The following is a 23,825-nucleotide window of genomic DNA, read 5'->3' on the forward strand; positions in this document are numbered from 1 at the left end:
TGAAGTAAACTCGTCTCTCTCGTGTCCTCTCGTTGTTCTGATGCCACTCAAACATTTTCTGTATGTATTGCTGTGTGGGAGAAAGGGGTAGGTTAGGGGGTTGGGAGTTGAAGGCAAAGTGTATATTTGTGAGTTTCCTGCTTTGTTCTCTTTGGGATGTAAAGGTCTATATTGTGAGTGTTGACATTTTAGGAACCGTACGTGTTTTTATATCCGGTTTGTGTCCGTGCGTGAGTGCGACTGAGTAGCACAACTTTACTACGTGGGTGTGTACTTTTATTATTATTTTTTTTAATTAATCTCTTTTGTACACATGTTAGGAGTGTGCCTGTGACTGGCAAGTGAAGCTTCTCTGCAGTCTATCAGAAATGTCTGTACAGGGAGGTCTGTCATACATGCACTTTACTCCCTTTTTCATTTTAATGTGGCTTTTTTTTTCTTTTTTTTTGGGGAGCATGCTTAGGTAGTAGCAGCCGTTGGATATGCGTGTGTATTGTCAAGAACTGATTTTATTGTTTTTATTTTAAACTATCAGTGTAAATATTCTTTTATATCATGTGCTTCAACTGTGACCATTAAACAATGAAAATGATTGAGCCGGTTTTGCTGTGAGTCTGTGTACAGTAATTTAAGTCCATGACAATATACGTTTTTAACAGTTTAGATAAGTTTTTGACATTATTTAGCAGTTATTTTTAGATTGTTTAGTCTATAAAATGTCCAAAAATAGCGAAAAATGTCCAATTTCCCAGACCCTATAAGGTCACATCTTCAAAGTGCTTATTTTGTTCGACTGACTCGATATTCAGTTTAATATGAAATAAAATAGTCTATTTTATATCATAGTAAACTGAATATCTTTTCTGCTTTAATCTATTATAGATAAAAGCAAATCCTTATATTTCTATAAAGGGAACCAGTTTAATTCTGCATACATGTATTAATGTCAGAGCACATTCACTATGAATGTGCTTCTTTTCTTTGGTTCATTTTGCTTTCACAGCACGTCATACAGCATCCTGATTGATTCTTATCTATGAGGTGAGTATTCTCTCTGTTACTTGAAAAACTGTACTTGTGTTTTCAGTTTGGTGTTAAAGGTGTCACTCTTGTCATCAGTTGTTTCTTTGATAGAAAGTAGTTCCAATGAAAACGGTTTACAGTAATACAACTTGTTGTGGAAAACACATTTGGAGTGGACAGAGGTCTAATTTAGGGAAAAATGTGTTACTTGTTTGTTTAATGGAGGAAATATACTGTCAGATGTAAGAAAATTGCAAAAAAATACTGTAAATCTGTTGGGTTACACATTTACTTTTTCAAAACTCTTCACACAGTCAGCATAACAGCAGTCAATATGGACTACACTGTGAATAACCTGTCATTGGTTTGACACATTCAGTGATCACATATTTCAAATTTCATGAATTGTTTTCTCACTCAGCAAAACTATATTTGTAATGTTTACATACTATTTTAACTCTTAAATATACATTCAAAATGTAACGTAACACAAAAGTACTGTAAATTAGTCTGTTACATTCTGCTACATCTATACAATAAAACAACAACCCTATAGCGGAATTATATCTGGTAGGGATATACCGATCCCACTTTTTGAGTCCTGATACCGATACCTGGGCTTTGGGTATCGGCCGATACCGAGTACCGATCCGATACCAGTGTTTAATTAATAAGCCATATGTCTCGCTGTGTGGAAGTGGCTGGGATCATTTTTTTTTATGTGCAAGGAAACATCAGGCTTTACTTCAGCTTCGGTTTCCAAACATTGTAAAACAAAATGTGACTAATAAATACATATAAATTTATTTAATTGTTCTTTATTATTAAAATAATAAATCCTACACCAACAACCTAGTAAAAAAATATTTTTTAATGCAGCAACGAATTGGCCAAAATTTAAACAGGAATTAGAATTGAACTAAATAGATCGGTCCGATCCAGCTATTTGAGTCTGTATCGGCTCGATATCCGATCTGGTATCGGTAACGGTGCATCCCTAATATCTGCAGAGGCTTGCCAGGTCACACATGCAAAAAGATTATTTCTATGTGAAGTAAAAAAAAAAAAAAAAAAAAAAAAAAAATCTAATTCAAAGACAATAATAATACAGACAGTAATACTATTGTTCTTTTTTTTTTAGGTCATTTTGTTAAGTGAGAACGTTTTGTTGTTGGGAGGCAATATGAGATAATAATAATAATAATAATAATAATAAACTTTATTGATATAGCACTTTTCTAAACAAGGTTACAAAGTGCTTTTCAAAGAAAATCAACAAAACTGAAAAAACAACAGATGTGTATGAAATGTTGTGGTTGCATTTTGGATTATGACATTAAGCATGATGCTGAGCTGCATGTTGGTACAGAGAACTGTGTGAGGACTTTTGAAAATATGTAGGCCTATAATAACCCCTTATTTAAAAAAAACTAAAAACACCCTATGACACAAATTTGACACACTTAACTCATGGACATTTGTATTTCCCTCCTGCTCTATATGCAAACGTTCTACAGGTGGTCAACTCCAGCTGCAGTAGCTACAAAAACCTTGGTCAACATGGAGCACTTGAAGGCAACATTGGAGATCAGCTCACCTGCGTGTGATTATTTAGGCTACGTTTCATTACGTTTGTTTTATGTCCCACTGTCCTTTAAGTCCCCATTACAGAGTAGAGACCCACACCACAGTTGTGTCACCGACCCTCGAGGGCGCACTGGCCCCCTGCAACCGGCGCGCGTCACGTTCCCCCGTACTGACAGAGCCTGTTCCAAAATAGACGACATGCACCCACCACCCTGCAACACCCTCCTCTCTCGCTCTCTCTCCCTGCTCTGTCCCGGTACTCTCCCCCCTCTCTCTCTTTCCCAGCTCGAGGAGCAGTTCGTCCAGTGCGTCCCCACCAACAACTCCAGGAGACGCAGGGAAATATCATTCAAAGGAGTAAAAAGCAGCAGAAGGTGGAGGAAGAGGAGGAGTAGAATACTTATATTACACAACAGAAACCGTGAGAGTTTGTCCAGGGAAGAGGGGTCTCCCCAAAAAAACCTGAGGTGAGCTGGACTATATCTTTCCCTAAATATATGTGTTAGTGTCAGTACTGCAGTGAGGTGTGAGGTGCGTCAGCGTCTTTACTGCACTGCTGGAGAGGAAGAGGAGCGCGTCCTCCTCACCTTTCTGGAGAGAGTCGGTACATTGTGACTGTGCGCAGATCTTGAGTCGTGCATGGCAGCTGTGTGCTACTTTAAAGGAGCACGTTGTTGTACGTTACTAACCTCCTCTCTCTCTCACTCACACCCCCTGCTCCACTGACAGCTATATGTTCCCATGTTTATGTGTGTTTGTGTTTTGAAATGGACGGTCCAGTTCATGAACGATAAAGCGCCACAGAGTGTACCTTCATGCTGGGACTATTTAGGACCGGGCTGTCTGGTGGGAGGAGCGGCTGGTCCGGCTGGGACAGCAGCAGTTTGTCATGTCTATATTAGGAAAGTGGCAGTGTCATTCTTTCGCTCTGTGTCGACTCTCCTCTCCAGAGCCGTGCCATGTGCAACAGAGGAGGGCTATCTCATTAACCTGAGGCACATTTAAAGGAGCATGCCTGAGATTTTTTTTTCTGTGTAACTTAATTTACTATGAATCACATAAAGGCCTATTTCATAACATAGTCCCAAAATATACAAGTTTTGTTTTTTTTTATGATTAAAACCTTACTTTTACCCAGGCTGCAACTCCGGGGTCTGAAAAGAGAAGCCAATGATGAAGTGCCTTAGACTTGCTTTCTTTCTAATACGACTCCTCTGGTTGCAAAAAGAAAGTCTGATTGTATAGAAGTCTACGAGCCTACTTCTCACTTGATTTATTACCTCAGTAAACATTGTAAACATGAGTTTATGGTCTCAATCGCTAGTTTCAAGTCGTCTTCAATATAGCAAGATGTTCATTTAGTAAATGATGGTCCCATTTTAGAGTCAAATAGACCATAAAGCATTGACAGTTCGCTACCACGGCGTCGTCCGGTCCGGTCTGGGAGTTATCCACGTTTTTCGTCTTACAACTTTAACCCTTTCACAGTTGTGTTTTCAGTTCATGAAAAGTTCATTATAACATTTTAGTCGACGTCTTATTCAGCGTTCGTTTGTACGACTCCACCCTCTCGTTGTTACTTCCGGTTGCAAAAAACCAAGATGGCGACGGCCAAAAACCAAGATGGCGATGACCACAATGCCGAAATCGAGGCTTCAAAACGGCAGCCAACAAACCAATGGGTGACGTCACATTGACTATGTCCACTTCTTATATGCATGCCCTTATCCCATAACCAAAGAAAGAGTGGAACCTCTCTTGATTCTAATCAATTCTTCTGAACTTTAAGATATCTTTATTTTATTATATTTTAATGTTAGATATTTTTACAATTTCAAGCCCTTTCTTTAAAGCAGACCACAATTTAGTCATTTTAAAATCCAATAATAAGGCATGTACCATAAATACTCAGTTTTCTTTGGTCAAATGCTTGAAATAAATGAAGATAAGAGAAGTGTAGTTTTGATTCATGCCGTGGAGCATCTTATCATGACAGCTGTGTGGTAATAAAAGAGAATTTAAATATTATGGTTACAAGTCTCTGACACAGTATCAATTAAAGTTATACACACACAAGTATGTATGATGTTGTGCTCGCCCTGAAACGCCTCACCGCTGGCCCAACTGAAGTGGTCGCTGGAATGTAAATCTCTTGATAACGGAGAGCTTCTGTCCTCTCATCAGTCTGGTTGAGTCATGTATCCCACAGTCTCTTTAGGCTAAATGTTGTATATTGTAGTGTGAAAGTCAGATATCATCACCGATGACAGCAGCATTTAGGATACTTTATGTTGACTCCATCACAGGCCTGATAAGTTGACAAATTTCCACTGAAAAGGAACCAGACTTCGGCCTCAGTTGTTGCTTCACGGGATTTTATTTTGACTGTGAGGAGCCAGATAGTTTGAGTTTTTGATCATCCTTTAAACAAGAGGAAGAGCTCTGCTGCATTTATCAGACATCTTCAGGGACTGATGCAGGCCTATTTCTAGATTTGGGTTTTTAGTTTATGTAAGCCAGCGCAGTCTGGGAGTGCATGTTAGATACGTTTTAAACTACATATTCTCATAGGGATTGTGATTGAACGTTAACAACTGTGCTTTGTATTGGCATTGTGTGTCATCCTGCTTTTTATCTGTTCTCTGTGTCTTAGTGTTAGGCTCTGATGTTTGGCCATCACATAGTGTTCGGTGGGACAATCAACTATTAATATCTGCACTGATGGCAGGCACTGTTATAGAATATATCTCCTGTGTTTTGGAGGATTACAGTCCGCCTGGCCGGGTGCCTGGGACAGACGCAGGACAGCAAGTTGTCAAGTCAATAAACACATCACAGAGTTCATTATTCAGAGAAAAGCATAAGGTCTTTAAAAGCCTCTGAAATCTTGGCTTCAAGTCAAAGTATTTCTTTATGACATCAAATATTCAAGACTAAATACGCAACATCAAGGTAAAAACAAACATCTTTAGGTATTATTTATTAACACATTTGTGCCCGCAGGAATTTTTTATTTCCTTCGTGTCCTCTGGGTTTACCCAAAGTACAAATGTCGGTCAAACCGTTTGGCTGAAAAGTGAGTTTTTCTTATCATACTATATCTAGTCTTTGGGCACAAGGTACTACTGTTTTTGCAACAGACTCCATTATATTTTAGGTAAAAACAGTAGTCCCATGTGCCCAAAATATACTACTATGTAGTATGATAAAAAAAAAAGTCTGTATTTCAGAAACGACACAGAGCACAATCAAGAATTTGGTATCTATGAAGTCATAACAAGGAGAATATCAAAGATATGCACACATACGCAGTGTAAACAAACATTTAATAATTACAATGTTAGTGTTTTTTTTTGGTTGCACTGTTAGATGCTTGCCCAAAGTATGTCTATACCAAATTTCAAGACTTTTGACCAATCAGAACAAATGTGGCATTTTTCCTTATCATACTAAATATAGTCTTTGGGCACAAATGGGTTAAGAGTTTAACACTCAAAATCTCAGCTAATGAGGACTGTGTGGGTGTGATTTCATCAGATTTGATTGACAGTGACAGTAACAACCCACCAACTGTCATCAGATTCTGGTTGAAATGTTGCTAAATCGGGCAAAAATAGAACAAAAGAAGTGGAATAACCAAAACTTTGACAGAAAATAGTGTGTTCATATGGACTCCATCACTCATAGTAAGAAGCTGATTGAGCCTTTATTAACGTATGGATATACAGTATGAATGGACAGCAGGGCTGTATTACTCAGTTGGTTTAACAGCGTTTGCGCTATAGAAAATAAAAGAAGAAATTCAGTCCTTACTAGCATCACATAGACAAAATATTGTATCTATTTAATGTGACTTTCATTCTGAATAAGGTGAGTGAACTGCCTTGAAAGGCTTGAAAACACCATAGAGTTACTGAGTACCAAATGACGACAAAACAGCAGAAAGCTGCTCATAACAGCACATTAAGTGAGAGTTACTGTTCAGCAATAAAAACATTTATAAACACTGTTCAACAGCCTGTTTCAATGACAAAGACAGTGACAGCCTAAATATTCATTTATCTACAGGTTTATACAGTATATATATTAGTGCTGTCGAAGTTAACGCTATAATGACGTGTTCACGCAAATTCGTTTTAACGCCACTAATTTCTTTAACGCATTAACACAAATTGTGATTATTAGGTTGTAACAAGCTCAGTTTTAAAGCTAGAGTGAAGATAACTATATGACATCATATGAAACTAGAAAAACCCTAAGGAATCCATCGGTATCAATCATGTCATACTAGCTTGTCGGAAAGGAGGCTAAATAACACTCCAAACTTGCGCTAAATTTTGGCGAGGAAAAACTGGCATGGTCATTTTCAAAGGGGTCCCTTGACCTCTGACCTCAAGATATGTAAATGAAAATGGGTTCTATGGGTACCCACGAGTGTCCCCTTTACAGACATGCCCACTTTATGATAATCACATGTAGTTTGGGGCAAGTCATAGTCAAGTCAGCACACTGACACACTGACAGCTGTTGTTGCCTGTTGGGCTTCAGTTTGTCATGTTATGATTTGAGCATATATTTTATGCTAAATGCAGTACCTGTGAGGGTTTCTGGACAATATTTGTCATTGTTTTGTGTTATTAATTGATTTCCAATAATAAATATATACATACATTTGCAAAAAACAAGCATATCTGTCCACTCCCATGTTGATAAGAGTATTAAATACTTGACAAATCTCCCTTTAAGGTACATTTTGAACAGATAAAAAATGTGCGATTAATTTGCGATTAATCGTGATTAAATATTTGAATCGATTTACAGCCTTAATATATACAGTATGAAGCATGAAACGTACAGATTGCAGAGTGTAATATTGTGATAACAAGCTCTTCTGTTGGCTTTAATCAGCTCTGTGGTCTCGGACAGAATTTGTTTGGTTGAGATCCGATCAAACTCTTTTACTTGTCCCAAGTCTTCGAAAGAAATCACAAACTGATTCGTATGAAATAAAATAAATCACTAGATCACAAGACACTTTTGGCCCAACATGAATATACAGCATGTAACTGTTCATGTAACTCTCTGCTGGTGATTTTAGTTATATTTGGTTTGGTTTGGTGATGATGCTGATTGCTGACATATTTAGTGAATGTTAATACATTTTTTACCACGTCTCATCCCATTTCTTTCTTACCCCCCCCTCCGCTCATCTTCTTCTTCATCTTAACATCCTCCTACCTTCCTCCTCTCGTCTCCTCAGCCATGAGTCGCAGCATCGTGCGGCAAAGCAAGTTTCGCCACGTCTTTGGCCAGACGGTCAAGGCTGAGCAGGGTTACGATGACATTCGTGTTTCCAAGGTGACGTGGGACAGCTCCTTCTGCGCCGTCAACCCAAAGTTCCTGGCGGTCATCGTTGAATCCAGCGGCGGAGGAGCATTCCTGGTACTGCCCCTAATTAAGGTCAGTAAGGTCAAAGGGGAAACATTTCTGGGCTGAGTGTCTGAGTTCAGTGTTCATGTGAAGATATCCTCCACCCAAGATGAGATGAAGTGCTGATTATCCTAAAAGTGCTCAAAAAATGTGATAAAATCTGCACGTTTTTAGGTTTCTAAATGCTTTAATTGGAAGTTCATGTGCTCATTGTACTTAATACATAAATGAATCCATACCTTTGCCTATATTTTCTATACTTTATATTTTGATTACTCCATGTGCTCGATAGACAAGGATGTTGGTGCTCCAATAAGTTAGTTTACGTTCATGTTGATTGTGCATGCTGCGAACATACATTGATTTTCAAATTGTGTTTTTATTATGCGTTTGTCAGTATGTTGAAAGAAAACTGTAGTCCTCTCAATGGACCTCCCGGGTCTCCCGTCTCTTTCGTCTTTGTCATACAACTTTTTGGATCTCTGTGTTTATGAGCTGACTTTATTGCTCAGCTCATCAATGTCACGCAAGGCAATGCCATGTTGAATACTGAAATCAGTGCAGCCACTTCTGTTTCAGATCTTTGAACCTCTGTTGTTCTGTTAAAGTTACAAAATGAAGTTTCTACTTAGAGAAATACTGTATATGATATCCACCTAATAAATAAGTGACAGTAAGGAGGATGAGCTAATTCTCACATTCCACAGACCTTACAAATAACCATATATCCGTGACATTTTACAGTACAGCGTATTTTCCAAACTACAAACACCTTTCACTCATTTCTCAATGTTGGTCAGATGTGGCATCAGATTCCTCGACTAAGCTTCAGTCCTGTTTGGAAGTTCATCTCAGTAACTGAACATTAGTAATGTTTATAAGTAGCTATGACAGGATCAATGTTGTATGACCTAATGAGCAGGCTGTAAGAGAAGGACTCATGTCTCATCTTCCTATAGTATAAATGTAATTCTTAAGTTCACAGGAAGACAAGCTGCTTTTCAAAGCTGATCAGTGCCACGTCGTGGTAGCAGCAGTGCAATGGTTATTTAAGTATAATAAATAGTTTTTTTTAAGCTTGATTATTTCCTTCTAATAGCAAAGGATATAATATTCACTTCTAGCCGTTTTATTGTGGAAGACTGAAATAAAGCGACAGGAAAAGCAACAGATGAGACTTTTGAAGATGCTCCAGTGTGGCGTGGAGCCTCATGATGATAACAACATCGGCTTAAAATAAACGATGGGCATCAGAAAGACAAAACTAAACTTTTGTCAATATTTTAATGTGGAGGGAGATAATATTTCAATCCATTATCATGTTAGATATACCTATTAGATTTCTTATATAAGTAAAATAGATTACTAGTAGCCTACTGTTTATCACATTTTATGCATTGATGTAAAATAGGTTATAGGATTGTGAGGTTTGGTTTGATATGATAAAAACAGTGCTCTAAAAATCAATATTTAACCACTCTGATTTAATAATACAGCAGTAAAAGATTTAGTTATTACATGTTCAAAAAACTATTCATTTTCCGTCTTTCCAGTCACAGTCCAGCATTATGAGAACTGAGAAGTTAATTGACTTCAGTCAGAAAAAATACTGTAGTTTTTGTAAAATATTGGTATTTGGAGCCTTCAAAATTTTTTTTGTTTTAAACAACTTCAGTCCACAATAATAATGATAGTGTTATAATTGGGCTATGAAGAGTGGAATAAACAATTTTTCACTTTTTGAGAAATAAATAATTAAAAAAATTTCATCAGCATGTCAGCAGTGATAATTAGTTACAAAGATCTTTTTGGAGACACAAGTAAATGGTTGTGATTATATACTGGAGTCATGGTGAACAGACGTGCTATTAATACACACCAACGTGCTCTCCGTCCTCCATCCCCCCCCTCCGAGTCCCCAACAGGCCACAAGAAAAACTCCCCTTTCAACGCCTCGTCGCTCAGCTATAAATACACCTCTCCTGGGGTGTGTGTGTTGTACGTGTGCGGACTGGAGCGAGTGATATCTCGAAAGTTTATACACATGTTCACACGATAGGAACAGGGAAACATGGAATAACCTGGATGGGACATCCTGATTTTAGTTTGCATCGTATTAAAGATGTTTTGTCTGTTTCCTAGAAGTCCACCATGATGCTGCAATTTTGGCCTTGTTTACAAAAACAGGGCACCATTACAGTACAATACCAACTAATGTGGGCCCTGCATTATTATCTAATCTTGTAGTATTTCTTATACAGGGACCCTGAGTATTTTACAACGTGTTTGAACGTGGCTCAGCCAATCATAATCAAGGACCGGAACTATACGTTTTATAATGTACTTATAGTTTATTGAGCTGAGGGCAAGAGGTGGGGGGTCAAAAAGAGCCCAACAGCAATTATTTGCCCTGTGACTCGCTAACAGGATAACTCCCTGTTTGTTTCAACAGCATTTCAAAGACTCTATTTCAGTGTTTGACTATGTCAGTGTTTGTCGTTTGGGCCAATAATCTCACCACAAGGTCAATTTTTTGATCATATCACATGATCTTCATCAGCCGATGGAGTTTTCCCGGTTGTTGTGGCATTTTAGCTGCTGAAGTTTCATTTTTTTCTGAGCTTTTTAAAGAGTAGCCTCTGTATTTTTCAAACTGGGCCCTATTTGCCCATGTTTTTGTGTCTAACTGACTAATAGGGACAACAATATCTGAATTTGGTCCAGTATTGAGGGAGAGCGCCGTAGACAATATGGTGCTATTGGGGCAAGCTGGCACCGTCATTTACTGTACGTCCACTAAAAAGCTGTTTTTTAGCCATGAAAGGCTCAGATTGTTATCATAAGTGTCTAACATTATGGACAGAGTCTTGCTCAAGGAGAAGTGTCTTTCTGAAATCTGGCGAGGTGACGTGTTGCTAGAAGACAACGGTGAAATAGTGGGATACATCCATGGTGGAAACACTGCGATTGCCGGTCGCAGTGTACAGAAAGTGTAGCTTAGTGTTATCTAAAAGATTTTCAGTGTCATGGCTGAATATTTGAGATGATTTCCACAATGTGGATGAGGTCTTTGAATTCGATGGCCGCCCATACTTATTTGAGCCACAGTATACGGATATTCAGATTTCACAACAAGACTTCTCCTTGAGCGGGACTTGGACACAATGATAAACAGACCGGATCAAGCAAAAGGTATTATTTATTTTTCTGTAGGGTCCTTTCCATAATGTTATCAGACACTTTTAGTGAACATAACATTACAGTGACGCTGCTCACTTGCCCTCACAGCTCGTTTCATGGCTGCCGGCTACAACGTTCTCCCTCAATACTGGACCAATTTCAAAAAGTGTTATCCCCATTAGTCACTTAGACACAAAAACAAGGGAAAATAGGGTCCAGGATGGAAAATACCAAAGTTAACCTTTAAGGACTTTTGTCCATGTTGTCTGAGTTAATTCTTGACCTTGGAAATAGTAGTTAAGAAAACAATTTCACCACAAGAAGTCCCTAAAATACTCAAAAAATAAATGGCAATTCAAAAATCTTTAATTTCATGACAACTAAGCAAACTCAGCATCTGTTGAGGGAGATGTGTGACATGATCAAAAGCCGGGGAACCGCTACTTAATGGACCTTAGGGTGAGATTGCTTTGTCAACCACCATTTCTAAAGTCAAGAATAAACTTTCAATCTGAACTAGTTTCACATTGAAATTAAGTCATTGAAATGCTGTTTAATGTAACTGTAGATGTCTAAATAGCCTTTTCCCTTTTAGCCTGGTTTTAACCTACATTTCTTCAAATTGTTTGACCTGCAAATCACCAAATCAGTGCTTACTACTGTTTTTCATGTTGTTATGAGAAACAGATGAATGTTAATGGTAGGTTATTAGTCCTAACTCAGTCCTGTGTGTTGCTGCTGCTGTGTGTTGCAGTCAGGTCGTGTGGATAAGAACTACCCGCTAGTGAACGGCCACTCTGGACCCGTCCTCGATATCGACTGGTGCCCTCATGACGACAACATCCTGGCCAGCTGCTCGGAGGACTGTACTGCGATGGTAAGGACAGTGTGTGTGTGTGTTTATGTACTGTATATGTGTGTAGAGAAAAGTTCTGAGTGAGAGAGAAGCTGCTAATGCATGTGGAGGAGTTTGTTGCTCGGTGACTCAGACAACAGCCGTAGAGGTCATCGCAGGCTGAGTTAAATGAGTGAAGTGAGTCAGTCAAGGCATCAGTGTGTCTACCTGTCTGACTGTTGACTGTCCACCCACCTGTTGCGTCTCATCTCTATCTCTTCAGCAGGCCGCTCGTCATATTTTGTCCATGACAAGTTGGTCAGACTCTGTTGTCTGTCTACAACAACCCTCTCTCTCTGTCTGTGTGTGTGTGTGTATAAAAGTCAGGTAGAGGGGTGTGTGTGTGTGTGGGAGGGGGGGATTTTTTTCACAATGGGACGTTTTTTTACAGTGTGACATCTTCCCCAGACTCTCTGTTTTCTGTTCAGTGATACTTTCTTGTGCCTTGAGCATGAAGGATATGTAGCTACACACAGGAGGATGTAAAGAAAAGTTCTTCAGTCAATACAGCATGATGTTCATTTAGTAAATTATGGTCCCATTGAGAGTCAAACAGACCATAAAGCAGTGTATGCTTTAGGCACCTTGTGATTGACAGGTAGCTACCACGGCGTTGTCCGGTCTCGGTGATGTCCGTTTTTTCGTCTTACAACATTAACCCTTACACAGTGTGTTTTCAGTTCATGAAAGTTAATTATAACGTTTTTGGTCGCCTAAAAATGTCTTATTCAGTGTTCAGTTGTCACCTCTGGTTGCAAATAACCAGGATGGCGACGGCCAAAATGCCGACCTCGAGGCTTCAAAACGGCCACAAACCAATGGGCGAAGTCACTTCGACTACGTCCACTTCTTAAATACTGTCTATGATTTGGGAGTCCTCCCCGAAGAAAATTTCGGACCATTATTTTTACTATAGATAACGCCCAAAACTTGCTATAGTTAGATAATGATTTTATTATTTACACATATCACAGCCTTTGTCTCAACATTTAATTCTTTAGGAAATGTTTGCCCTGTAAAATCATATTCTGTAAATCAAAAGAGCAGATTCAGAAATCTTTTAAATAGGTAATTATATTTGTTCACAAATAAAAAAAAAAAAAGTTATGACGAACAGTTCACTAATTATTTTAGAAAACGGATGTGAACATTTATCGGAAAATTATCAAATCAAATCAAATCAATTTATTTTTGTATAGCGTCAAATCACAACAGAAGTTATCTCAAGACGCTTTATATATAGAGCAGGTCTATGACCGTACACCATAGTTTAGAGATCCAACAGGATCCACCAAGCGCACTGTGGCCAGGAAAAACTCCCCGATTACTGGGAAGAAACCTGGAGCAGAATCGGGCGCAGGGCGGGCGGCCATCTGCCGAGACCGGCTGGGGGGATAGATAGAGAGATAGAGAGAGAGAAAGAGATAGAGAAGCAGCCACAATAGCAGTCTAGCAGCTGTAATAGCTAATACAAGTAGGACTGATAACACAAAACCAATAGTGGTGGATGGAAAGAGTGATAATACAACTATCGGAAAGCCAGCACTGTCCAGCATCTCTCCTCAGTACGTCCATGTGTATTGGTGTGGGACGTCCCTGCGATCGATGCCCGTGCGTTGGTTCCTGCAGCATCAGCATGCTTGCTGGGAGCTCTTGATGTCTTTGGCAGTGACCGAGAAGTGTTATTCTCCAGGCTGCCACATTGTCACTAGGTGTTGGAAATCCCTCGTTAGCATTGGTAGTCCCTCGTACAGACGTAGTTAATTAAAAATTAAAAATTAAAATTATAGCACCCTTGTTCTCACGTCGGACGTCAGCTCGTCCAGATGCTCTCCACATTGTTTTTATGTTCATGTGATTTATTAGGCGCGGCGCCGTATACTGGCAGAGAAAACCCTCCCATTATTAATCACCAAGATAATCTGATATGGAGAGGCAGAAAAGTAGAGTACAGCTTGTGAGAAGTGCCAGTTTGCAAGAAAAAGTCATAGTAAAATGTAGAGTAGGCCTACATATGTTATGTCCACCAGCTCACTTCAAGCTCTGACTGCACCTCCACTTGTGCCCCTGAAGCTCATGACTGAGTTCAGTCAGCAGAGGTCACTGTGAGGCCTGGACTGAAGAAAATGAATAGAGATAGATAAAATAGTATAACTACCGGTATGTATTATTATTCATGCAAATAACTACATTCTAAGCACTATAATTTGTGACGTTGAATGACACATTAACTGATTGTAAAATCCCATTATGACATCAAGTACTTATAATCATACAATATTTTCTTCTACTATCACAGGGTTGACGCATAGAGACAGACAACCATTCACACCTACGGGACATTTAGATTCCATTATAAACATTATACATATCATTTTATTCCATAGTGTTTTACAGTAATTTATATTATTGTAGAAATTGTCATGACAGTGATGAGTTATGACATGAAACTCTCCAAAACCAGGAAATGAGAACCCTGTTTAGTGTCTGGGATGTAAATGAGTGATGAGCTGCTCCACTGACACAGATAAGGACACAAGCATCACATAATTGTGACAACTCCAAGGTTAGGTTTTTTTTTTTGGTGATCTAGATAAGGACTGTGAACAACACTTATTTTCTTGATTAATTGATCAGTTGTTTGGTTTATAAAATATCAGAAAATTATAAAAAAAATGTTCATCACAGTTTCCCAGAGTCCCAAGATGACGTCTTCAGATGTCTTGTCTTGTCTGATCACACAAAGATATTTAGTTTGCAATGATGTAAAACATAAAATCCTCACGTTGGAGGAGAGGGAACAAGCTTTTTTTTTCCTGATCAAAATAGGGTCTGATTATTTTTTCTGTCAACAGACTAATGGATTAATCAATTACAGGACAACAACTAGGAAATAAAGGAAAATATAACATCAATAATATGTTATATTTTTAGCTTTTCTAACAACTCAACTCTCATACTAATAATGGATAATATGCCCCTTCAGTCGCATTACATTGCTATGTATGTATGTATGTATGTGTGTGTGTGTGTGTGTGTGTAGACAAATGTGCAGTATCTCATCTGTTAATCATAAACATTTTTTGTATTGTATTATGACAACATGTCAGTTGACTCAGCATGTATCTGTACATCAGCACAGTTGTCACTGAGGACAGATTGGTCAACACTTGTTCACAACGACATTGCAGGAATCTTTGTGCGATCGCAGGATTGAATCGCGGCTTCTCCTATGGCAACAGCTGCTGGGATGCTGTTTGAGGGCTCTGTGTGTGTGTGTGCGTGTGTGTGTGTGTGTGTGTGTGTGTGTGTGTGTATTCTTTGTTTATGTCCAGCACACAGACAGACAGTTGCAGCTGTCCAGTCTTGGCAGTGTTAGAGCAGAAAGGTCATAACTGTGATGTCATTCTCTTCAGTTCACAGAGACGGATCATTGTGTCATCTGAAAAGGCTCATTAGAGTATGTGTGTGTGTGCGTGTGTGTGTTCACCTGCTGTGTGGTGTATTTGAAAAGGCGACATTTCAACAATTTGCTTAGAAAATGACATTAATGAGGAATGTGTTTTCCTGGGTCAGTTTTGTTGTTTGTGTTTCTGTGTATTCTACAATTATATAGAAAAAAAATACACATGGTGTCTTCTTAAAGGGCAATTCTGGTTTGTCTTAGACCCAATATCTTTACATTAGACCTTTTCAGACAAAACAAATATAAAAAGTAAAGGGACTTTCTCCACCAGAAATGTATTCCTCACGGCGGCGTTGAAACAGCATTTAGACAAGAAATTTACACAAACATATAATTGAACAGTTAACAAATAGATTAAGTGTTAAACATAAAACAGTTAGGAATTGTACATTTTTTAGTGGCCTGTCAAACATTTCTATTGGGGCTGGATTGTGCAGGAGGAATGTGGACTCCTGATCTCAGTATTTCTTAATTCTTGGCTCAGCCAGTGTGTGCTGGGACAGGCATCTAAACCGGTTAGAAAATGAATGGATTGATGGATGAAAATCTGTTTAAATATTAAAAATATAAACATGCCATTGTATTTTTTACTCGACACACTGCATGTATAATTGTGAGTTAGTGTTGATTGCAGTTTTAAGAGCAAAAGTAAGCAGCCTATTGGAGTTGCACACACAGTAAAGTGTGGACTTTAGAGGGTGGGTGTCATCGGTCGTCACCTTGACTATGAAGCTATGACTCTATAACACTCACTGCCAGTAAATTTATGAGCCAATTAAAATGATAAGCAGTAAATCTGTGGCAGTGTGCTGAGTTTAATGGGAAAATGAAAGATGTGGACCTGTACAACTGTTCTCTGTATCCTCAGCCCGTTCTCTTTCTCTGGGCATCAAATACCGGCGGTTTGTCACACCCCTTGAAGTGTGATACCGACGCACAAGGCAGCCTTTTAGCGTCTGTATGAGACGCACCAGGCTTTAATAGATTTTTATTTGTTTACACATATAATAAAAATGGTATGAGTTGATATTACATAAACAACAACAAATGTGATGGAGAGGTGCAAAAACCCCTCAGAGGGGCTTGATCAGGGCACTCGCCAGTGCATACCTTAATCAATTTTAAAAAGAGAATAAATTATTAAAAAGGATGGTAGAGAGAGAGAAGAAGACAAAGATAAGATTACACACACTAGCAGACATCCATATGTGTAAATAGACAACGTTGTGTAATAGAATTAAGATTCTTATTGTTATCATTAAAATCTCATTATTAGTAAGAAAATTACAGAGATAATCCATAAGGAAAACGTTGGGGAGATAAAAACAAACCTTTTAACGTCTTTCTTTAAATTGTTCTGGCGCCAACTTTAAAATATGAAATGGCAGAGCGTTCCATATCACTGAACCTCGGTAAACTAAACCAAACTGTAACTAAGATGTTTGACACACAAACGAGGTCTGAGTTTAGAGTTATTTCGGGTCAAATAATTGTGGAATTGTTGATTATAGGAATTCAGTTCATGGAAATATGAGGGAAGGGTCCTGTTCAAAGAGCTGTACACAAATAAAGCTGGTTAACTTGATAAACACTGAGGATGCCGGACTGGAAAAACAAAGGTTGAGATGAATGAGTTTGATGAACACGATTAATAATTCTTAATGCTCGTTTCTGAGGACGGAAAATAGGGACGAGTTAAGTGGGATGAGTACTTGAACAGACATGTAAACCCATCCATGTCAATATTAAACATTCCGAGAAAGTGCACTGGGCGTGTGGTGACGTAGTTTAAAGAGCGAAAAGACACACCAGGCGGTTGGAGGGGAGTTGGAATGGTCCAACAAACCCAGGGCTTTCATCCAGGAGACCGCTGTTCGTGTCCTGTGTATTAAGTTTCACTTCCACGTTACAATCAGCTGTTCATGTTCAGTTTATTTTCACATAACAATCATTGTAGTTTTACACCCAACCATGTTGTTTTTCCTTGAATTTAACTAAGTGGTTTTGTTGCCTAAACCTAACGTGATGCCGAGGTGCGTGACAAAGCGGTGGTATGTGACGAGTTGGGATGAGAACGTGTTGGTTTCCTCTGTGATGTGTGAGTGATGTTTGTTCAGAGGTGTAAAGTGAGGAGGTAGAAATACTGCACTCTGATACAGTGTACAAGTACAGTCACTTTCATCCGTTTTCTTTATTTCTCAGTGGTGCACACAGCACCGTCTGGGTCATCTGGATATACAGTAGAATGTCAAACACTGCCTGTTTACACTTCTCACATCAAATTATTCACATTAAATTAAAACATGTAATTTAATTTATAATACTTATGACCAGGAGGATTAAATTAGTTAAATGGATTATACATAAAGTACCATTTTACAATCATTTACAATTCCTGGATTACTGGACAGATAACACTTGTTGTGTGCCATCAGACACAGAATCAGTCTGATTTTCTCTCATCCCTCCTCTCCAGGTGTGGCAGATCCCAGATCACTCTCTGACCCATCCCCTCTCCGACCCCGTCGTGGTCCTGGAGGGACACTCCAAACGGGTCGGCATTGTCACCTGGCACCCTACCGCACGCAACATACTACTCACTGCGGGTAGGACACACACACAGACACACACACATACTTGTTTCCTTGAAAGTCATATAAACTTTATGTAACAGAGATGAGTGTGAGTACATTGATGTCCATCTTTTGCTCTGACCCCAGGTAGTGATAACCTGATTATAGTCTGGAACGTGGGGACCGGCGAGCCCCTCATCTCCATGGACGACCACCCAGACCTCATCTACAGCATCAGCTGGAACCGAAACGGCAGCTTGTTTTGCACCACCTGTAAGGACCGACGTCTGCGTGTCTGCGACCCCCGCAAGAGGGAGGTGGTTGCGGTGAGTGAGTAGAAAATACTAATAAATACATGCCTCACTGTATAATTCATCCTAATACATTAACCCCACTGTCTGAGCTCTTTAACAACAGTTTAGGAGTATATTGTATATTATTTGTATTTCTGCTGGTACTGGAAAAGTCCCATTAACGTAATAGTTAGTGAGACATTTTGGGGAATACACTTACATTCACTTTCTGTAGGGGGGTTGGATGAGAAGATTGATGCCGCATTCCTATTTGTCTGTACAGGCTGTTCTCATACACTGTCCGTAGCTATGCCTACAGAAATGCAGGATATCCCACAAAATCAATTTTGATGTAATCCACGTTATCGTGAACCAGGAATTATAAGGAGCGATAAACTCCACGTAGCGAGGAGGTCGGGGTGGATGGGTGGTTAGGAAAACACCGGATTTTCACCCAGGAGGCCGGTGTTCTTACCCCGTGTGAAACCAGAAGTCAACGTTGGTTTATTTGTCACGTAACTTTTCCGCACTTAAGTTACGCCACTTCCAGTGTTATTTTAACCTAAACCTAACTAAGTACTTTTGTTGCCTAAACCTAACCACGGCGATATTTTCCTTAACCTAACTAAGTACTTTTGTTGCCTAATCCTAACCAAGTTGTTTCCTGTAAAAATGGAAGTTTATTTTGAACAGACTGGAGCGGAAATTGACACTTGTGTCATGCGTTGCTGGACATTCGTAGGAAAAAGCATGAAAAATGAGCAATTACTTTTCCTAAGATATGCGAACCGTTGTATGACAATAGGTTTGTCCTTTAAATAAACGGCTTCAGGCTGTTAACACAAAGACTGAAAACAGGGGGAAACAGCTGGCCTGGCTCTGCCCGAAGGTATGAAAATCGCAGTACCTCTTAAGCTCACTAGTTAACACGTTATACCTCCTTTTGTATATCTGGACGGTGTAAAAATGACAATTTGCCGTTTTACAGCATGGTTACATGTATGTGCCAGACTATATTTTGGCTGGGAGAAGTAAATTCCTCCAGTTGCTGTACGTCTTTAACAAAACAAGATATAATGTGTTTATAAGTGAGCTTTAGAGGTGATGGTAGGCTGATTTTGAAACCTTTAGACAGAGCCAGACTAGCTGTTTCCCGCTGTGTACAGTCTTTATACTAAGCTAAGTTAACCAGCTGCATACCTTCCCACACATGTGAGACTAATCAGCATTGAATCATCTAACTCTCCTCTAGAAACCAAATAATCACATTTCCCAAAATGTTGAACTCTGCCTTAAATACATAAAAGACAGCGTTAATATCATAGGTCATCAGTGGTCACAGTGGTCCTGTATGTACAGGATTGCTTAAAAGGTTAAAAAGGTGAACAAGGAAGTAGCTCTTGTCTTTCCCTGCGCCGACCAACAGGAACGTCTGGCTCCACATGAGGGCATCCGGCCAATGAGAGCCATCTTCACCAGAGACGGAAACATCTTTACCACAGGATTCACCAGGATGAGCCAGAGAGAGCTCGGACTCTGGGACCCGGTAACCAACAATTCAATTTTCATTTTATGCTGTTCATGCAAAAATGTGCAGAAATATACATGCATGTACACAACAAAACTGTAGGCTTTTTTCATCGTTTAACCCTCCGCAGACAAATTTCGAGGAGCCCATCGCACTGTTGGAGTTGGACACAAGTAATGGAGTGATGTTACCATATTATGATGCAGACGCAAACATGGTCTACCTCTGTGGAAAGGTACAGAGACATTGATTTATTGGTTCAAATCATGTTTGTATAGGTGCTGTATAAGATAAGTGTTTGACATGTTTTATGTGTGTGTTTCCTGTGTTTATGTGTGTAGGGGGACAGCAGTATTCGTTACTTTGAAATCACAGATGAGCCGCCATACGTCCACTACCTCAGCACCTTCAGCAGTAAGGAGCCCCAGAGAGGGATGGGCTTCATGCCCAAGAGAGGTGTGGACGTCACGAAATGTGAGATTGCTAGGTAAGATACCGATCCTGCAATACGTTACCCAAGATTACAGCTTTACAGCATTGTTTCATGAAAAGAGATTGTATTTGTTTGATGGGATGTAAAGGCTACAGATGTTGCATGAGAGCGGTGAAGCCCAAAGTGCTTACCATCTGTCCTCTTAAAGGCCCAGACACACCAACCCGACATCAAAGAACTAGCGGCGATGAAGGCCGACTGTTCGGTCGCCTCACGTTGCCTGTCTTGGCCGACAAGTTTCACTTGAACGCACCGCAAAGACGACAGCCGACCGTCAACTACCACATACGTTCTGCGCCTGCGTGGGAGAAAATAACTCTCCACACCAGCAGGCGGTGGTAGTCTGTATTCGTCATTCAAAAAGGGAAACCAGAAGACTGACGACTGCGGATATACAAGCCGTTGTTATGATACGTACATGGCACAAAGCGACATTTGCTGACCATTGTTGCCCCACACTCACTCACCGCTTAGCTTCGTTCCAGACAGCCATGTCGTTGTGAAAATATCCATGTATTGGAATGATCAGATGAGATGAAGATGAAAAATGAGAAGAGCCTTCTCTGTGTGCCCTCTTTGACTTTACTTGTTGTCTTGCTTTCGTTTCTCTTCTTGTCCACTGATTCGCTAAAGCTGAAAAGCCAATCAGAGTGATTTCTCTCACCGACGGGCTTCGCCGCCGATTCAACATGCTGAATCAACCAAAAAAAAGTCAGACACGGGCCGACTAGAGACGATGGTGCGAGACACACCGCAAAAACTAGGCGGACTGATGCTTACTGACGGCCCCAAACTGGCCGACGGCCGACCATTTCACCATAAATGCCTTACACTCTTTCTCTAATCATTACTGAGCCATGACCCCCCCTGATCTCAGAGTGCGTGAGATCATGTCATACTTTACACTTACCGATGTAAAGTATAAACTAACACTGATGATAGCTGATCTGTTCTCTTCTCTTTTCTCTCTGCTCTGTCTCATCTCTTGTTCTCTTAGGTTATTCAAGCTCCTTGACAAGAAGTGTGAGCCCATCACAATGACAGTGCCCAGAAAAGTAAGTCTGATCATACTCGACAAGCACAGTGGTGGAAGATAACTAAGTACATTTACACAAATGCTGTACTTGACTACAATTTAGAGGTAGCCCACTTTTACTTTATTTTCATTTTATTTACATTCCAAAACAAAACCACATCTGTCTCTCTTTTATTCGCCACGCCAACTCTCTTCTGCAGTCGGACCTCTTCCAGGACGACCTGTACCCGGACACAGCGGGGCCCGAGCCCGCCATGGAGGCTGAAGAGTGGATGGATGGCCGCGACGAAGATCCAATTCTGGTGTCCCTGAGGGGGGGCTATCAGGCACCCAAGAGCCGAGAGCTCAAAGTGGCAAAGAAGAACGTGCTGGGCTCCAGACCCACCACCCGACGCAGCATGTCCACTTTGGACACCAACAGTCTGCCAGTAAGTTATGGCATGCATTACCTGTTGTTACATGTTCACATAATGTTATGTTAGATATATAGAATTAAATTACTTGTGTATTCTAATCTGCGCTCACATTGCGGTCTACCAAAGCTGGGTTGTGCGCTGCATTTTATGTCTTGATGTTTGTAGCTTTATGTTACATTTTCAATAAAAAAATACTTTAGCCTTGCAACCTGTAATCTTAACGCACCGTTACTCCTGAATATCTGTCTCTCTGTTTAACACGTTTCTGTTTATCTCTCCTCTATTTGTACCTGCCCACAACTTTTTTTTCTCCCAAAGCTCCCTTCTTTGTTTTATGTTCATTTTTCCTAGTTGCTCACTGTCCTTGACCTATTTTTCCCTCTCTTTTTCTTTATCCTTAATTTCCCCCTCCCTGTCACTGTCTATTTTCCTTTCTTCTTCTTCTGTTTCCCTTTTTTCCTTCTCTCTACTCTTCTCCCGTCCAGCCTGAGTTGCTTGAGAGGTTGTTGGAGGAGATTCAGAATCTGAAGGCCACGGTTTTGTCTCAGGAGAAGAGAATCAGTGAATTGGAGAATAAGCTTTCCCAGTACACCAATGGCACCGACTGACGCGCATGAAACACACCTTCTGAAGAACTGGTCTAAATTTCAGAATCGACATAACTGTTATAGAAACACATTTCCCTTGTTTTGACAAGGAACCACTCTCCTAAATACTCCAACGGTGTTGCCCCTTTAAAAGGTACCATTGTGTAAGAATATGAATGTGGACAATGTAAATGCAAATTAACGGTCCAACAAATTTGAACAAATTACATCAGTATGTAGTGTAATTGTTTTGCGGTTGTTTCTACATAATCCACATTCCAGTTTTAACATAATGTACCTTTAATTGCTAAGGCAAAATATTCTAATATATTCACACATTTACAGTGTTTTGTAAAGAATGAGGAGAGTACAAAAGTGGAGTGACGGGGCTGTAGGTTATAGGGACATGTGCAAGTTGGGTTAAAGATCTGAAGAAAGTCAACACTGTTATTTTTTTTTTTATTACACGGCTTTGTTGAATACTGATTGGTCAATCACGGCGTTCTGCGGTCTGTTATTTCTTTACAGCAGACCGCTGCTATGGACGCAGTTCTGATGTCGGACTCTGGTGGACCGTTTTTGTGTCAAATTATTGATTTCTTAAGTAAGTAGTTGTGTAATAAGCGGGATAATGTACAGCTAGCGGGTCATTGTTGTGAAATAAACCCCTTCAAGGCGATGCAAGACCTTTATTTCACAACAATGACTGGCTCGCTGTACATTATCTCTTACTTAACAATACAATATGGTCAGAAAAGGACTAGTACACAAAAAGTAGCTAAAAGCAAATGCCAGAAAAAGACTTCCTTCCTGGAATGGTTTGTTTTTGGTAAACTGCATCTACAAACTCCCCAAACTACATAGTAAAAGACACACATATCATCATAAAAGATTCACATCAAGCAAGCACACATATCAGACAATCACAGACCAGTTTATTAAGTCTTTCTGAAAACTTTTCAAAATGTAAATAGTGACAAAAGGAAACGGGAGAAAAATTGTTGAACTTGTAGCAAAATGTGAAAAGCAAAACGTTTTGTGTTCTGTAAAGGATTATACATTAGACACATTATGACAGCAATAAAAAACAGTGTTTTTTAAAAAATGTCTGCCTCTTCTGTCTGTAACCGATGCTCAGACACACACAAAAAAAACGCCCCACCATTGGGTTCAATACCACTGTGCTTGTACTACACTTAGTAAATATTTACAAATGGGATTCGGGCAGCTCTGTAACATCAATAACGCTTCAATTTAACTACAAGTATAAGATTTCCCTTTGCTAGGCGTAATATATATTTTAAATCAATTCAAACTT

The 23,825-nt window shown here is 39.6% G+C and overlaps 1 protein-coding gene across 2 annotated transcripts; it reads left to right on the forward strand.

Moving 5' to 3' along the window:
* The first annotated feature begins 2,818 nt into the window (after positions 1-2,818).
* Positions 2,819-23,612, forward strand: coro6 (coronin 6). Of its 2 annotated transcripts, none has more exons than XM_074612027.1 (11): positions 2,819-3,077; positions 7,871-8,070; positions 11,975-12,097; positions 18,058-18,187; positions 18,302-18,480; positions 19,874-19,993; positions 20,106-20,210; positions 20,317-20,462; positions 21,466-21,523; positions 21,705-21,932; positions 22,239-22,399. In XM_074612027.1, exons 2-11 carry the CDS (start codon positions 7,873-7,875, stop codon positions 22,269-22,271), a joined length of 1,320 nt encoding a protein of 439 aa, XP_074468128.1. In that variant the 5' UTR covers positions 2,819-3,077; positions 7,871-7,872; the 3' UTR covers positions 22,272-22,399. The 2 variants fall into 2 exon arrangements, with proteins under 2 accessions (XP_074468128.1, XP_074468127.1); XM_074612026.1 differs by lacking the exon at positions 22,239-22,399 and adding an exon at positions 22,406-23,612 and having other exon boundaries at positions 2,823-3,077.
* Positions 23,613-23,825: the final 213 nt, after the last annotated feature.

The sequence above is a fragment of the Sebastes fasciatus genome, chromosome 16, assembly GCF_043250625.1.
Source record: "Sebastes fasciatus isolate fSebFas1 chromosome 16, fSebFas1.pri, whole genome shotgun sequence".
NCBI classification, from domain to species: domain Eukaryota; kingdom Metazoa; phylum Chordata; class Actinopteri; order Perciformes; family Sebastidae; genus Sebastes; species Sebastes fasciatus.

What these genes read in the sequence shown, in the direction of transcription:
- coro6 (XM_074612026.1), top strand. Translation starts at nt 7,873, where the DNA reads ATGAGTCGCAGCATCGTGCGGCAAAGCAAGTTTCGCCACGTCTTTGGC. An exon ending in AGCTCGGACTCTGGGACCCG is followed by an intron (nt 19,994 to 20,105) that starts GTAACCAACAAT and finishes AACCCTCCGCAG; the next exon opens with ACAAATTTCGAGGAGCCCAT. An exon ending in CAATGACAGTGCCCAGAAAA is followed by an intron (nt 21,524 to 21,704) that starts GTAAGTCTGATC and finishes TCTCTTCTGCAG; the next exon opens with TCGGACCTCTTCCAGGACGA.